Below are 15,313 nucleotides of genomic sequence, written 5' to 3' on the forward strand. Positions count from 1 at the left end.
AAGCTACACAGCAATGAACAACGAAAAAAAAAAACTCACTTTCCCTTAATACCAAGTAAAAAAATTCTCCCTATTCACTATTTTCTCTAGGATTATTCTTGTAAAAAATACCGACTCTTGCTCTCTATTGTATCGTAATTGTTGTTATAATCTGAAAAGATGGAGAATATGCAAAGTGATAGAAATTAATTAGGCATGAGATCTACATATAGAATGATTCTATATTCAAAACTCTAAGAAGAGTGGTTCTACGACCACCTAAGTTTGTTACCGAGATATTCTCCCGACTATTGTGGCACATGCCACGTGATTTTATAAAAGGAAGAAGGAAAAAAAATGACTTGTGAGTCTGTGATAGTATAGCGTGAAGGATGTGATCATTCAGCATAATTTCTAAACCTCATACGGTCGCAACCCAAAATCCTCCCCACACATGATTGCACGAACGATATCCTCCATCTCCCTTCGCCCAACATTAGAGTTTCTTTACTTGTATCTCTATGTAGAATTTCTTTGTTTTACTTGTGTCTCTATACAGAAATTATTTGCTTGTGTATGCTTTTTTTTTTCTTGGGTTTTTGTAAACCAACATAAGTATTAATGTTTGTACGTGACTATTGCCTAGCCTCTCCTGTCTCCCTCCCGCTCACTCTGATTTTATTCCTCTCATTCTCCTTCTCATTTTCTTTTTTGTTTAAATACTTTTTGATGTATTTAAACGTTATGGTCCCCTACTGGAAATTGATGTGGAAGAGGAGGTCAAAGAGGAAAATCGATCTGGAAGATAATAGAGATGAAGGTGACCTCCAAGCTAATTCTTTTAAACTGACAATGATTCAAAGCCTTGCAACTTTTTTCTTCCTCTCCAAACCACCACTTGCTTGCTGAAAAGAAGCCTTGTGAAGATATCATAACTCGAAAGTTTTCCAGTCAGTGTAGAGAGTAAAAACGACTTCTACCTAACCACTTAATTCATTGAGGGTGCTAATTAATTAGAGTTTTATTATAGGGTTTCAAAATTTGGGAGAAAGAAAGTCTAAATTTTTTCTTTTTTAATTTATAATTTTTTTAATATTAAAAAAGTCACATGGCCACAGCCACATCAGACAGAGTCCATCTTCGGGATATTCCCTTGTGGTGGTAGCTTTTTCCATATATATAGTATATAAACAAAAAAATTTTAATATTAAAAAAGTCACATGGCCACATCCACATCAGGCAGAGTCCATCTTCGAGACGTTCCCTTGGTGGCAGTAGCTTTTTCCATATATATATATATATATATATTATATAAATAAAAATTTAATTTATAATTTTTTTTAATATTAAAAAAGTCGCATGACCACAACCTCATTAGATGGAGTCCATCTTCAGGATGTTCCCTTGGTGGCAATAGCTTTATATATATATATATATTATATAAATAAAAATTTAATTTATAATTTTTTTTAATATTAAAAAAGTCACATAGCTACCGCCACATCAGACGGAGTCCATCTTCAGGATGTTCCCTTGGTAGCTGTAGCTTTTTTCATAAATATAGTATATAAATATATATATATATATATATATACAGAACTGCTACATACCCTCGGGGAATAACCCCGCCACGATCCCGGGGTTGACGTAGCAATTAAAATATTAATAAAAAAAAACCGAAAAGTAACCCAACGCAAAAAGGTAAACGGGAGGGGGGAAAAATTGATTTCATTTGGATACAGAACGAGGGAAATTGCGCAGGAGCTCAAACCTGGAAGTTGCGATCTCGCCAACCAGCTTGAACTAAGTTTTTAGCTTGTTCTTCATCTGCATTTGTGGGTAAGAAAATGTTTTTAACTGGGTTTTTATGTTGTTCTTTCATTTGCATTTGTGGGTTCACTACGTTGGTTTGTAACTAAGTTTTTAGCTAGATTTTTAGCTTGGTTTTTAGCTTGTTCTTTCATCTGCATTTGTGGATTCACTACGTTGGTTTGTAACTGGGTTCACTACTAACATATAAAGTTTCAAAACGCCTCTGGAAACAAGAGTCCAATAAATAACACCAGTATGTTTATATGCCAATTTCCACCAAAAAAAAAAAATCATTTTTGTTCCGACGACTGCCGAATCAACGCTCTAACCCTTGTAAAAGGCAGAGGACTTGATGCTTGGTCTCTGTCACAATACCAAAGATGTTACCAGCTGAACTAAGCGTCCCATTCAATTTCCACATAACCAATTAAATTTCCCCCAAACATTTTAATCACATTAGGAAAATTTGATAGATAACTGCTATTGGATGAATTGAAAAAAACAAAATTGCCTACACTTAAAGGAGAAAATATATGTTTAGTACGGATTTAAAGTATATATTTTACATAAATTGGCACAAAATGGTTCTGAAAAATAGTTCAACAGCGTAATATCTACAAAAATAGATGTTCGAAAGTAAGTTGCAAATTTGAAACTTTTTTTAACAAATTTTCACTCACAGCTGGAGGCTGGAGCGCTTGCGAGACTCAATCTCCTAGCCATAGATGCGTAGGTTGAAGCGACCGTTTGGTAGGAGCACAGCCCCGGCGGCTTGGAGGTTTGGGGGAGAGGGAGAATGACGGGGATGGAGCTTCGCAAGTTTTATGGAGAAGAGAGAAGAAGACGGGCTTCGCAGATTTGAGGGATGAGAAAGGGGAATTCGAAGGGGAGAGAGAGAGAGAGAGAGAGAGAGAGAGAGAGAGAGAGAGAGAGAGAGAGAGGGGTCTAAGACTTTGAAGGAAGCACGAAGGCATGATTTCAAAACAGAGAGGGAATTACAAAAGAGAAAACGACGTTGTATTATTTTTAAGCCACGTAGTAGGATACAAGGCCGCGGTGGGATTATAACCCGGTTGTACATAGCATTTTATATATATATATATAATATTAGTATGCCAATTAATGAAGAAAAAATCAAGATTGGATGATAGATTTGGTTGAATAATTACTTGAGACAACGAAAGAGTATAAATATATGTACAAAGACTAGACTATAAATTACATACGCAGGCCACAATTTTCTCTGAAGATCAGGCGTGCCTGCAACATGGGAAGTTGCATGGATAACGGAAAATATATAATTTTTTTAATTAATTGAATTATTTTAATCTAAAATCGATATATAAAACATACTATTTAGATAATTTAAATAAAAATATTTAAATTTTAAAATTTATTATTATAATCAAATTATATCATATAAACAGATGTGTTCCAAGTTTCAAAATTCTCACCAATACAAGTGATTCATTATTAATCCAATGAAATGATGCTACGTAGTCCAGAAAAATGACATTTGAGTTTGTATTGTATTGTGTTGGACCGAATAAAATTCATAAACCGTGATCATTGACCAACGAAAACGCTGTCCGCCCCTTCTCCTAATCTGCTGATGACAACTGACGACGCTTGAACCGTCCAAAAAATGCAGCTGGTGCGACACGTGTCGCTCTCTTCTTTATGATTTTGACTCGGCGGAGCCACCGGAGACACTAAAAAAAAATCTCCGTTCCTACCAATACCATTTGACGAAATTATTTATAAAAAACTGAACATTTGCATTTGCATTTTGAGAGTTATATTTCCATTTCATTTCGCAACCTTTTTTCTTTTATTATTTTTTTGACTCTCTTGCTTCCTTCCTTCATTTCCCTCTTCTTTTTTCTCATTCACGTAAATACGATTTTGATTTAATTTCTGCATTTTTTTTGTCTCGGTCTCCCCCAACAGAGAGGAACACTGAAGAAACACAGCTCAGAGAGCGAGGAATGCTCGAGAGGTCGTACCCCGACCGATCGCCAGAAACGCTTCTTTTCTTCCTCCGCCTGCGAGTTTCGTTTCGAAACCCTAATCCTATCATTTCTCGGATCGCTTTTCGATGAATTGTGGTTTCTACTGAATTCAGAAAACTCGGAGATCGATTTGGCCGGTTTTCTTTTTGCGGCTTTCGATCCTTATAATCGGCGATCTCGGCGGTGTGGATCTGAAAGGGAACAGGTAGAGAGAGGCTTAAACGATGCCCTCGAACGCGGATCTGGACCGTCAGATCGAGCATCTGATGGAGTGCAAGCCATTGCCGGAGGCGGAGGTGAAGATGCTCTGCGATCAGGCGAGGGCGATTCTGGTAGAGGAGTGGAACGTGCAGCCGGTGAAGTGCCCGGTGACGGTGTGCGGTGATATCCACGGCCAATTCTACGATCTCATTGAGCTGTTTCGCATAGGAGGGAATGCACCCGATACCAATTACCTCTTTATGGGCGATTATGTAGGTGAGTGGCGATAGATGTTCTCTCCCCAAACCCCCGGCCCTCCTCCTCCTCCTCCTCCTCCTCTTCTCTCTTCTATTTTCTCAATTCTGCCCTGATGTGTTTGATTTCGGGGTTTTGTGGTGCTTGTTGAGCCATAAATTACTAAAGAAGAAATGTCTTACCTCTGTTTATGGTTGAATATGTATTGCTCAGATGTAGAATGCAATACGATGTCTGTTGTTATGTTTAAAGTGCGTGTTTGATCTGTGAGGATTCAGTTTCTATGTTAAATTTCGTATTTCATGCTCAATCTCAATAAATTGTAAGGAGGAAACAAAATTATAGTGGAAAATTTTGTACAAAAAATAGTTAAAAAAAAAAAAAAAATCTTTGTAGTGAGCTATGGATTTTAATCCTTACTTATTTGTTTTATTAATTGTTTTCTGTAAAGCTTGATTAAATGAAAACTTGCATGCAAGATACTACTGAAGTTTGGTAAGCGCTTAAGGCTTCCCGGTGGCCATCCGCTGGAAAAATTTTAAGTTTGAGATGTATTGTATCTGAGATTCGTGCACGTACAAATCTCGATGAGGATGCCCAAGCATATTTAACAGGTTATGATTGGGAATTACATTTTGTGGCCAATATATGGTGTGCAGAGCCTGCATGCCTTGGCTAAGAATTTTTGCGGCCAAATCTTTTAGCAAAAGAGAAAAAATAACTGAACCAGGGCTTCTACTTGCCTTATTTTGCGTATATATGCTGCGCACCACAAATTAGCAATATGGTTTAGGTCTGATATGCAATGGCATACATGTTTTATCTAGAGAACGAGGAAGTTACTTTAATTTATTTGGTCGTGGTTGCTAGAATTGAAGAGAAATATTTTGTTCTTTTTTAAAATATATACATATTGGTTCTATATCTTATATAGGTATATCGATAATTTTGTAAAGAAAATATATATTGGTGCTTATAAACATGTAGGTGATGTGTGTATATTGGTTCTTATAAAGGCGGATATTCGAGGCTTAGTCCTTTATCACTGCACTCATCCCTTCAGTTGGCTCATCATTTCCTTGGAAATGTGTGAAAAATAAGGTGCCCTTGAGGGTAACTTTGTTTGGATGGCCAACTTAGGGAAGATTGTTATGATAGATAGTTTTAGAAAGAGGCAGATTGTAATAACATATTGGTGTTCAATATGCAAGCAAAATGGGGATATCATTGATCATCTTCGACTACATTGTGATCTGGGTAGAGAACTATGGGCAGCAACGTTCAGCCTTTTATGGATTGATTGGGTCATCATCAATTGAATTTTTTGGCATGCTGGAGGAGCCCTTGTGGAAGTCATAGAAATTCAGAATTTTGGAGGATGGTCTCCCTGTGCGTGATGTGATGCATTTAGTAAGAATGCAATGTTCAAACTGTTGAAGATCTTGAGAGGACAATATCAAAGTTAAAACCAATTGTATTCAGTACCCCCTTTTGTTTGGATGACTGCACACACCTGCTCCCATTTCACTGGCTTTCTAGAATAAAAAATCTTGCTCTCTCTTTTGTGCTAGTTGGATGCATCCTTTTGAATACTTAATGTATACTAGGATTGTGCCCCTCTGCCCTTGTAGAGTATCATGCAAGATGTATTTTGTAATAGGAGGAGAACTTTCTGTCTTACTGGAAATCCAGTCCTGTTTTATTAGAAGTAACATGAGTGGTTGTGTGCATGGGAGGTGAATGTTTGTGATGTTTATGAGATGTCCAACTTCATTTCAAATAAATTATGTGTTTTCAGTTGGAGGTGTTGCAAGATATAGGGGGAAGGATGAAGAGAACAATATCAATGTTGAGATGTCAGGTTGGATTGTGCTATTCATGTGATAAGTTTTTGTGTTATCAAGGAAGAGGACGGCATCATTGTTGAGATAATTTGCTGAATTGTGCTTCACCCACTTTTTAGGCTTTCACAAAGGCTATTGCCTTCTTTATTAGTGAACGCTCTATTATGTTATGTGAGTTGCTGGTTTCCGTAGGTGGTTGAAATTTTACATTTATGAGTATACTGGCCTTTCTTATCTTCTCGGTTACATCTATGCAGATCGTGGGTACTACTCAGTAGAGACTGTCACACTTTTGGTTGCTCTGAAAGTTCGATATAGAGATAGGATCACAATTCTTCGAGGGAATCATGAGAGCCGGCAAATAACTCAAGTGTAAGAACTTTTCTTGTTGTTCTCAGTCTGTGATTGATAATTAGATAAACTAAATTGTATACTGGTCAGAGCACAAGATATGTGTATATATCTTGGTCATGGATGCCAGCAACTGTCACCGTCTACCAAATGGGAGATGAGAATCATATTTTCATCTAGTTATGCTTGAACTTGGAGATATGATTTACAGACTCCCCTTGCAACCCCCCCCCCCCCCCCCCCCCCCCTCTCCCCCAAAATAAATTAATAAATAAATAAATAAAAAGTAATTTGGGTTTGTGGGGGTGGTTGATGATCTTTCTTTCTCCCCCTAAATAGGTGTGCATTTGTTGGGTTTCTTATTTGTGACATGGTGATTCATTGGTATCAGTTAGATGCAAAATAGTTGAATGTCAAGCCAGAATCTAATACTATAAGCAATGAACCCATTTGAAGTGGCTGAAGATAGTTCTAAGTAGTGACAAGAGGAAGTTGTTGGATATCACTTGTCAAAAAAGATGGGAGTTGTTTCACCTGGTTTGCCTTTTGCAATAGAAACTTTTCTGTAAAGAGTGATGTTGTTAACCTTAATGGTGCTGCATGGATAACTGAAAAATGTAAGGGTAAAAGACATGGATTTATGTACTTTATGATGACCTGGATTAAGCAAAAATAAATGTACTTTATGATGGCATGTGGCTGGACAAATTATTTGGGATAGATGAAGAGTGAGTTTTTAAACACTGAACTTCCATTAGCTTCGGTAAGGCTTTTTTTACTCTCTCACAAGCACACACTTCAGTGGATTTTGTTGAATGCTTTCTTTTTTTACCCTTCCTTTCTTTTTCAGGTATGGCTTTTATGACGAATGCTTGAGAAAATATGGAAATGCCAATGTGTGGAAGTACTTTACTGACTTATTTGATTATCTGCCCCTCACGGCCCTTATTGAGAGTCAGGTTTGATTTGGATATATTGCTGATCACCACTTCATTAATTTCATAACAGCTTCTGACTTAACATTATTGTTGTAGGTCTTCTGTTTGCATGGAGGTCTTTCACCATCTTTGGATACGTTAGATAATATTCGAGCCTTGGACCGTATACAAGAGGTATGTGCATCATTGCATGTATTACATTTTTCATGGAAGACACCTATAAAAAAACATTTTCACGGAAGACACGTCTGATATTTTCTAGTTTTTATTTGTGTTGGATTACATTTTGCAAAAATGTTAAAGATCAGGGCATCATTATGTCAGAAGTCTGATCTCTTTGTTAACTTTTAAATCCATCCCTGCAAATATAGCGCATTATATTGATAGAATGCTATTACTGTTTTATTTTTTATGGAGACTTACCTGTTTGAATTTTTGTCAATAATGTTCCCCTGTCGTTCTTCTAGCAATGTATGTCAAAATGACTGCAATTTAATTCTCCTCATTTCCTACCCATGGTAATCATATTGTGCATGCATGGCAGTTATTGCATAATTTGTGTAATTATATTTATGACGTTCTATTTTGCATTTTTTATGCGCTTCATAACGCCCTTGTCTGTCCACGAGCAGGTTCCACACGAAGGACCAATGTGTGATCTCTTGTGGTCTGATCCAGATGACCGCTGTGGATGGGGAATTTCTCCACGTGGTGCTGGTTATACATTTGGGCAGGATATAGCTGCTCAGTTCAATCATACCAATGGGCTGACACTCATTTCAAGAGCCCACCAGCTAGTAATGGAAGGGTACAACTGGTGTCAGGTGTGTGAAGCCGATGGGATTAAAATACTGGGGGGATTACAATTTTCTTTCCCGAACTACCACTCATTTTGTGATATGACTTCCAATTATAAAAGATGCCAGTCTCTTAGTTTAAAACATAGGTTACAATGTGTCTACTGATAAAAAATAAAAATAAAAATAAAATAAAACATAAGTTTCAATGTATGCTCTTGTTACAATATGATCATTAAAATGGACGAAATGTGACATATGTTTGAATTGGGGGTTAAGTGACACCATTTAAGTGACAAATTTGGAAGTCATATTGCAGAAGGAATGGAAGTTTGGAGGGGTAAGGTATAATTTTTCTCATCTTTTATCCAGTGCACATATGTTCACTTTTTGTGTCAATTTGTTTTATAGGAAAAGAACGTGGTGACTGTATTTAGTGCTCCGAACTATTGTTACCGTTGTGGGAATATGGCTGCAATACTCGAGATAGGGGAGAATATGGACCAGAATTTTCTGCAGTTTGATCCAGCCCCTCGGCAAATTGAGCCAGACACCACACGCAAGACGCCTGATTATTTTTTGTAATTTTATATTTCTGCCTGCTGCTTGTAATCCCTGTTTTCTGCTGTGTTATTGTAGATGTGTTTTCTTTTAAAAAGAGGAGTTCTGTTGTTTAAGTTGAGGGTTATCGTCAACATGATTCTTTTTGTTTCGAGTTTGTGCTGCTACTGCTGCTTTATTGATTTTCTCAAGAAACTCATAGGAGAACTGACAGGAGCCACCGATGGCCTGTTTTCTTGTATATTTTCCGAGGAGGTAGCGGCAATAACATCGTGTATTTGTTGTGTAATTTTGCCAGATTAAGTTAGACAAGCAGATTTTTTTTTAAACGGTTGTTGTTTTCTTGAACTACAGTTCGGAGTTCCCAGCGTGCCATTAGAGAGAGAGAGAGAGAGAGAGAGAGAGAAGTTATTGAGCGTTCCCAAAGCTCATAAAATACAATTTTGCAAAAGTAGAACGAGTTGTAGGCAGACGGTTCCGCTGCATTTGTTCAAACTTCAAAACGTTAAGACTCTAAATTCGTACCGACGATAACAATATATTTGGGATCACATCCCTCTCAGCAAAATGACGGGGCGCAAGTGATTCAGTTCATAAAGGCTCCATCGTTTTATCCGGGAGCAGTCGCATCTCCATCAACTACCTCTCCTTTAATACTAATGATATGTGCTAGGGCTGAGTGGAAGGAGTATTTAAAGCCCTATCAAAGCCTCTCTTGATGATTTTAGGCAGAAAATACTGGAAGAAATGTATCGAAGGAGAATATGAGAGCTAAAAAATGGATGAAGACAAACCATGTAAAAGCTGACGTGGTGTAAGAGGAAGGTCTGGATGGAAATGATCACAACTGAGCCAGAGACCCAGAACGTTGAAATTCATCTCGTGTTCGAGAGGCAAAGATTAAATGGTACTTTATGTCTCGGTCAATGACCCTTGTAAGAGGCACCAATCTATTTTAATTTGGCTTATCTTGAAAAAAATCCTTCAATGTTAGTCGTCGAGTGGACCTATCAAAAATTTTATAAATTGTAATGAAATACCCCATATAATAAGGATAATGGTAGGTGATATATGATATTTTACATTGCTTGGAAATGAGAAGTCATAAGATTCCAATGAGGTTCCAATTCTTACTCTTTATAAGATTTCAATAGGTTCCAATTCTATTAGGCCAATCTTTTAATTTTTATTCTCTGTAAAGTCATAAGTTGTGCCACCACTACAAACTTGCCACCATCTCCACCCCAACCTTGTACAGAACGAAAGATATAAACCTTCAATTATTGAGAAGTCACCCACAGAGAGGGAGACTCCAACCATAAGATCAGGATAAAAAGATATTGGATTTGGATATATAAAGTTTGGATCTAGATCTGAGGCTAGATTTCTACCGTATTTATTATATTGGGGAGCCATGTAAGCTGAAGGTATTGAGGTTGATGATGGTAGCATAGGTGTGGTAAAGTGAGATAGGTAAGAGAGGAGAAAAATGAGGTGGCGGGTGGAGGGAGATGGATAGAGATAATGAAGAAGATAGGGGAAGTGAAGAGGAAAGTGTGTGTGTGTGTGTGTGTGTGTGTGTGTGTGTGTGTGAGAGAGAGAGAGAGAGAGAGAGAGAGAGAGAGAGAGAGAGAGAGAGAGAGAGAGGAAAAAACTCATAAAATCTTGAGGCTTTACTCAGTATTTGGACAGTAGTTTACGACTTATTGGGAAGAGACCAATTCTCAGATATCCTTGCTTCTTGCATACACATTTATGAGAATGACATAATATGATGCGCCCATAGAAACAGAATAATAATGATATTAATGATGCATTCTCTCTTGTCCAAAATCCAAATGCTAACATGTTGAAGAGAATCACCCAGATTTTAACAAGTCGTGTAGTAAATATATATACAGATAAATGCACCCTTCTTTTTATTCTATATATATATATATATTAATTTGCACCGGTTTACAGGTCTTCCATATTTATCCTTCCCAACGATACAAGAATTTCATTATCCCATGTCATCCGAAGTTCCATACATATCTTACACATATGATGAACCAGAATCTCGAACCTTCCCAGACCTATTCCTCAGGTAGAAAAGAATGTAATCAATGTAAGGAAAAATCGTTATATTAATCAGCATCGACACACGTGGAGGCCATAAACACAAGATGACATCTCTCTCAGGGTTAGCATATAAAGATTAAAAACTTTACCTTACATGGAAAATTAATGATTGTTGGAACACAAATGAATAACTTACCAGAACAAAAATGAACATGCAACACCCTTGCGTCAATATCACTCATTGTATTGCAGAGGGGAAAAAGTAAGAGAGAGATCATTTTGCCACTGACAGGCAATACAAAGAAAGAGAAACAAAGTGTGTAGAAAATAATGAAAACTTGGCTTATTCTTTCTAAAATTAATAGCCTACATTACTTAGTGACTGTTAAGAATTGGTTACGTACCAAATGTATCTGAATTAAAACCTAGAGTTGGTCTGGATCCTCCCTCCTCCAAAACTTGTCATGGCAGTAGTCCGCTTTCTTCTGAAGTATACAACTGAACTGCCAATGAGAAATAAACACAGCACAATCCCCTGTCCATAATGGTAGAGTAAATAGTCATTAACACAGACATGTAGTCAGGTTCTTCGTTTTTTATACATGCAGGGAAAACACAAATTTAATAGAGCATGCATATCATCTGCAATGTTTTTATCCATCCATTAATATATTGAAATGCACCAATTCGAAAGTTAACTGGTGCTCAGGAGAGACACAGATATCTTGTCAGAGAGAGATAAACTTTCATGCAACTTAATGTGATCACAACAATCAGAGAAAATAAAAAACATGAATCACAATACAGAAGCCCTGTGCTTGTGATAAATATAAGTTCAAAGTGAAGAAACATCATAGCAATCAAAGACTACAATAGCCAAGAAAAAAAATCAATGCCGAAAATGAAAAAAAAAAATCTTTTAGTTGATAATTTTCCAAACCATTCATGAATGTGACAGCAAATGTAATTTGTGGTGGAATATGGTAGGGCTTTTCCTACGTATCTATAAGGATATAGTGCACATTTCGGGTGAAATTAAAGGATTGCAACTAACCAGAACCAAATAGACCCGGACAGAAGATCTGATTGATTGCATGCAAATAGGACACCCTTTAACCTGTATCCATTTTGTTCTTTATTTTTGCTAAAGTAATCAAGTGTATGAACTAATCACATACTATGATCAAAGAGGGGTACCAGAAGACAACAAACACATACCTCAAACCCAAGAACTGATAACTTCTCTTCGCTAACAGGTACCATACAGCTTCTATAAGTAATATAAGCTTGCAGTCCACTCTTTACTGCTGATGGGTCAACCAGTAAACCCCTATGTCTCATTGAACTGGTAAGCTCTCCAGCATCAGGCAATACTCCATCTAATTTTGGATCGTTGTCAGAGGTTTCCAGAGTAGATCGGCTGTTATGAGGACTTTTAACATTTGTGTCCTTTGAATTATCTTCAATTTCTAAGCACTTAAAAGGAATACGATAACCAGTCTCACTGCATCGATATTTTACATCATTCTACAAAGAAGAAAAAGGAAAAGAAAGGTAAGTGCTAATGCATTCCATATAGGTCAATGGAATGACGTGCAAAACACTCAAATGGGATATGGTCTGAAAATTTCCTCTTGAATGCATCCTTTAGTTACATCTTACAAAACAAAATTGGTTCAGAAGCTATAACAGACTGGTCAGAAAAAAGATAAAGTCGACGAAAAAAAAATACTGTGCTTCATAGAAGGAATCCAGGGCACTTTAGTACACATGCCTGCCTATAGTATGTTCATTCTCCACATCCTGATGGCAATTGAATTAAGGAAGGGTATAGAGGCTTCACAAGGACTCCTTTTGGTATGGGGAGGGCAGCAGGAGGGGGGATGAAATGTAACACATGCATATTGTTAACCTTACATGACCTGAGTCCTACTAAAGTTGGTGTCATGGGTCTAGGATTGATTGTTATGAGGAATTACCGAGGGTAAAAGTTTAGCATCAAAGTTACAGAAACTGGCTCGATTTTCATAGGGCATTCCAACCTCTAAATCTAATTCTGTTTTTTTCACCATTGCACCTTACTATCACTGAAAAATTCACAATATGCGAGGAGACCCACCTTATCATTCAATTGGTTTATAGTTTGCCAAAAGATTTCACATTCAATACACCAATAGAATACATTAACACAACTCAAAGAGGTCAGCATCCCCCTGAGTAAATTCAGATGACTCTGTATTACTGAAAATTCAGGAAAATTTAAGACCACCAGGTCACATAACACCTTAATTCACCGAGAATTTTAACAGCACATCATCAAAAACAGTATCTGTAACTCGAACACATTTACAGTAGATCAAGTCACAATCATACGCATGCATATACCAATTAATTGCTACAATTGTGTTAGTGAAATACACAATAATATAATAAACACTAAAATGAAATTAATATTCAAACGAAACCAGTTTGGACTAAGACACGGAAATCTCGCTCTCTTTAAGGAGATTCAAGCCCTCTGCGGTATATAAAGTTTCAATTGAACTGGTGCAGCAAACCTCCTCTTAACTTGTCTACTCCAGGATACTACAGTCCAACTAATCGTTGTATAACTCGAACCAATTTTGCACAAGTGATTGAGCCCAAAGGTCCACCAAAAGAACACCTCTCTTTTGTCTGGAAAAATTACTCTCAAGATTATCTACTTTACAATTTTACTTTCTACAGATTTTTCTCTATTTCGTACAGAAAGAAAAAACACCACAATGGAAAGGAGACATATTACGGCAATGGGGAATTAATAAGAATAAAGGCAGCCAAAATTTTTATTTCCAAAAAAAAATACTATACGTTAGTAAAGTTAGTATCTTTTCAAAATTCAAATGCCGTTAATGTCCCTACTAGATTCTAGAAAACTACCGAAATATACCAAACGGCTTTCCATGATTTTTTCTTATCCGTTAAAACAATCTTGAAGGATTTCGTTTAAAACTTCCTCAACAAAGAAGATTCGCATAATCCTTCCTCAACAGATTTGAAGAATTCAACGTCATCTATAAAAAAATCTTACTCAAATACAATCTATTAAAAAATACCAACAAATTGTATTTCCAAATAAAATGAGAAAAAAATAAAAATAAAACCTTTTCAGAGTAGAGGCAGGGAACGCAGAGACCGGAAGGATCGCAATTATAGGTAGCGTTACTTCCACGAGGGGTTTCTCTGAAACTCAGCAGAAATCTGCGGTCAATCCCTTTCTGAGTTCCGCCACTTCCACCAATCCTGCCGGAAAATCAGATTACAAATTGCATTAAGAAATATTTTCAAAATTGCACTAGATCGGATTTATTACATATATGGTGTATAGGAGAGTGGGTGTGTGCAAAATTATATAAAAAAAAGATTACGTTGGAAACCCTAGGGTTTGAAGAGTGATAGAGAGGAAGACGAGTAGGAGAAGCGGTGAATTTGGAAACATTCTATTTTTCTTGCTGCTTCTGCTTCTTCCCTTCTTTCTGCTTCTGCTGGGCTTTACAGTTTACTCACAAATTTTCTGGATTTTTAATTCTAAAGGTTTTTTTTTTTTTTTTTTTTTTTTTTTGTCTTTTTACGTATCAACATATTATTTATCATTTTTTTTATTTAAATATATATATATATATATATATTTACATATGACATTTTGGTGTGTTAAAATAGAAGAATAAACGAATTGAGATGTGATGCAAGAAATCATAAGTAAAATTTTAACACAATTAGCATTTAATAGTTTGGCTTTTGGATGAATGACGGGGTGTTTAAAATTAGTATTGATAGAATGTTGGATTTGAAAGTGTAGGGAAATATTAGGATCTTAATGGTTAGAATCTTAAACAAATTCGTATCTAACAACTTCAGATGAATAATTGAGCCTTTTAACAGAATTATCCTCTTTCACTTTTTACTTTCTATTGTGTTGTCTAACAAAATATACAGATAACTCTTTTCCTTTTCTGCCCAATACCATGTAAATAAAAATATTTGATAATGTGCTTTAAAGCATTCTCATCTCATTTCTTATAATTTAACTAAAAATTACATTTTTAAAATTTTTTCTTAAATTTTATTCATCTTTTAAAAAACCTTCACATCCCACTCATCATCATTTATCTATCATATTAAATTATTATTTCTCTATTTTTTTTATTATTTTTTTCTCACTTCCATTTACAAACTTAATTATTAACTCTTTTATCTTATTTTCTTTTCAAATATCATATTCTATGAAATACTTATAAGATTTTGACTCCTAGATACAGTATTATTTTTCAAACCAACATCTGTATTATAAAATAATAATTTTTTTAATATGTGCATTTTCCAACGTGATGGTATTGTTTGATATGATTTTGTCTACATATACTTGAATAATATTTTATTTACATTTGTCTAACGGTAACATTTTTTCATTTTCATATAATGGTAATATTTTTATCAGTTTCTTTAATGGTAATACCTATCTA

The 15,313-nt window shown here is 36.0% G+C and overlaps 2 protein-coding genes across 2 annotated transcripts; one reads left to right on the top strand and one right to left on the bottom strand.

The window, feature by feature from the left end:
* The first annotated feature begins 3,577 nt into the window (after positions 1–3,577).
* On the top strand, positions 3,578–9,039 carry LOC122310616 (serine/threonine-protein phosphatase PP2A catalytic subunit-like). Its single transcript, XM_043124679.1, has 6 exons — positions 3,578–4,280; positions 6,361–6,475; positions 7,305–7,413; positions 7,489–7,566; positions 8,025–8,216; positions 8,601–9,039. Exons 1-6 carry the CDS (start codon positions 4,028–4,030, stop codon positions 8,772–8,774), a joined length of 921 nt encoding a protein of 306 aa, XP_042980613.1. The 5' UTR covers positions 3,578–4,027; the 3' UTR covers positions 8,775–9,039.
* A 1,496-nt stretch (positions 9,040–10,535) lies between these two features.
* On the bottom strand, positions 10,536–14,379 carry LOC122308889. Its single transcript, XM_043122165.1, has 5 exons — positions 14,219–14,379; positions 13,955–14,093; positions 12,030–12,338; positions 11,216–11,346; positions 10,536–10,825 (listed from the first exon to the last, which is right to left on the bottom strand). The coding sequence occupies exons 1-4, from the start codon at positions 14,287–14,289 to the stop codon at positions 11,230–11,232; spliced, it is 636 nt and encodes a 211-aa protein (XP_042978099.1). The 5' UTR covers positions 14,290–14,379; the 3' UTR covers positions 10,536–10,825; positions 11,216–11,229.
* Positions 14,380–15,313: the final 934 nt, after the last annotated feature.

Source organism: Carya illinoinensis, chromosome 5 (genome assembly GCF_018687715.1).
Source record: "Carya illinoinensis cultivar Pawnee chromosome 5, C.illinoinensisPawnee_v1, whole genome shotgun sequence".
NCBI lineage: Eukaryota > Viridiplantae > Streptophyta > Magnoliopsida > Fagales > Juglandaceae > Carya > Carya illinoinensis.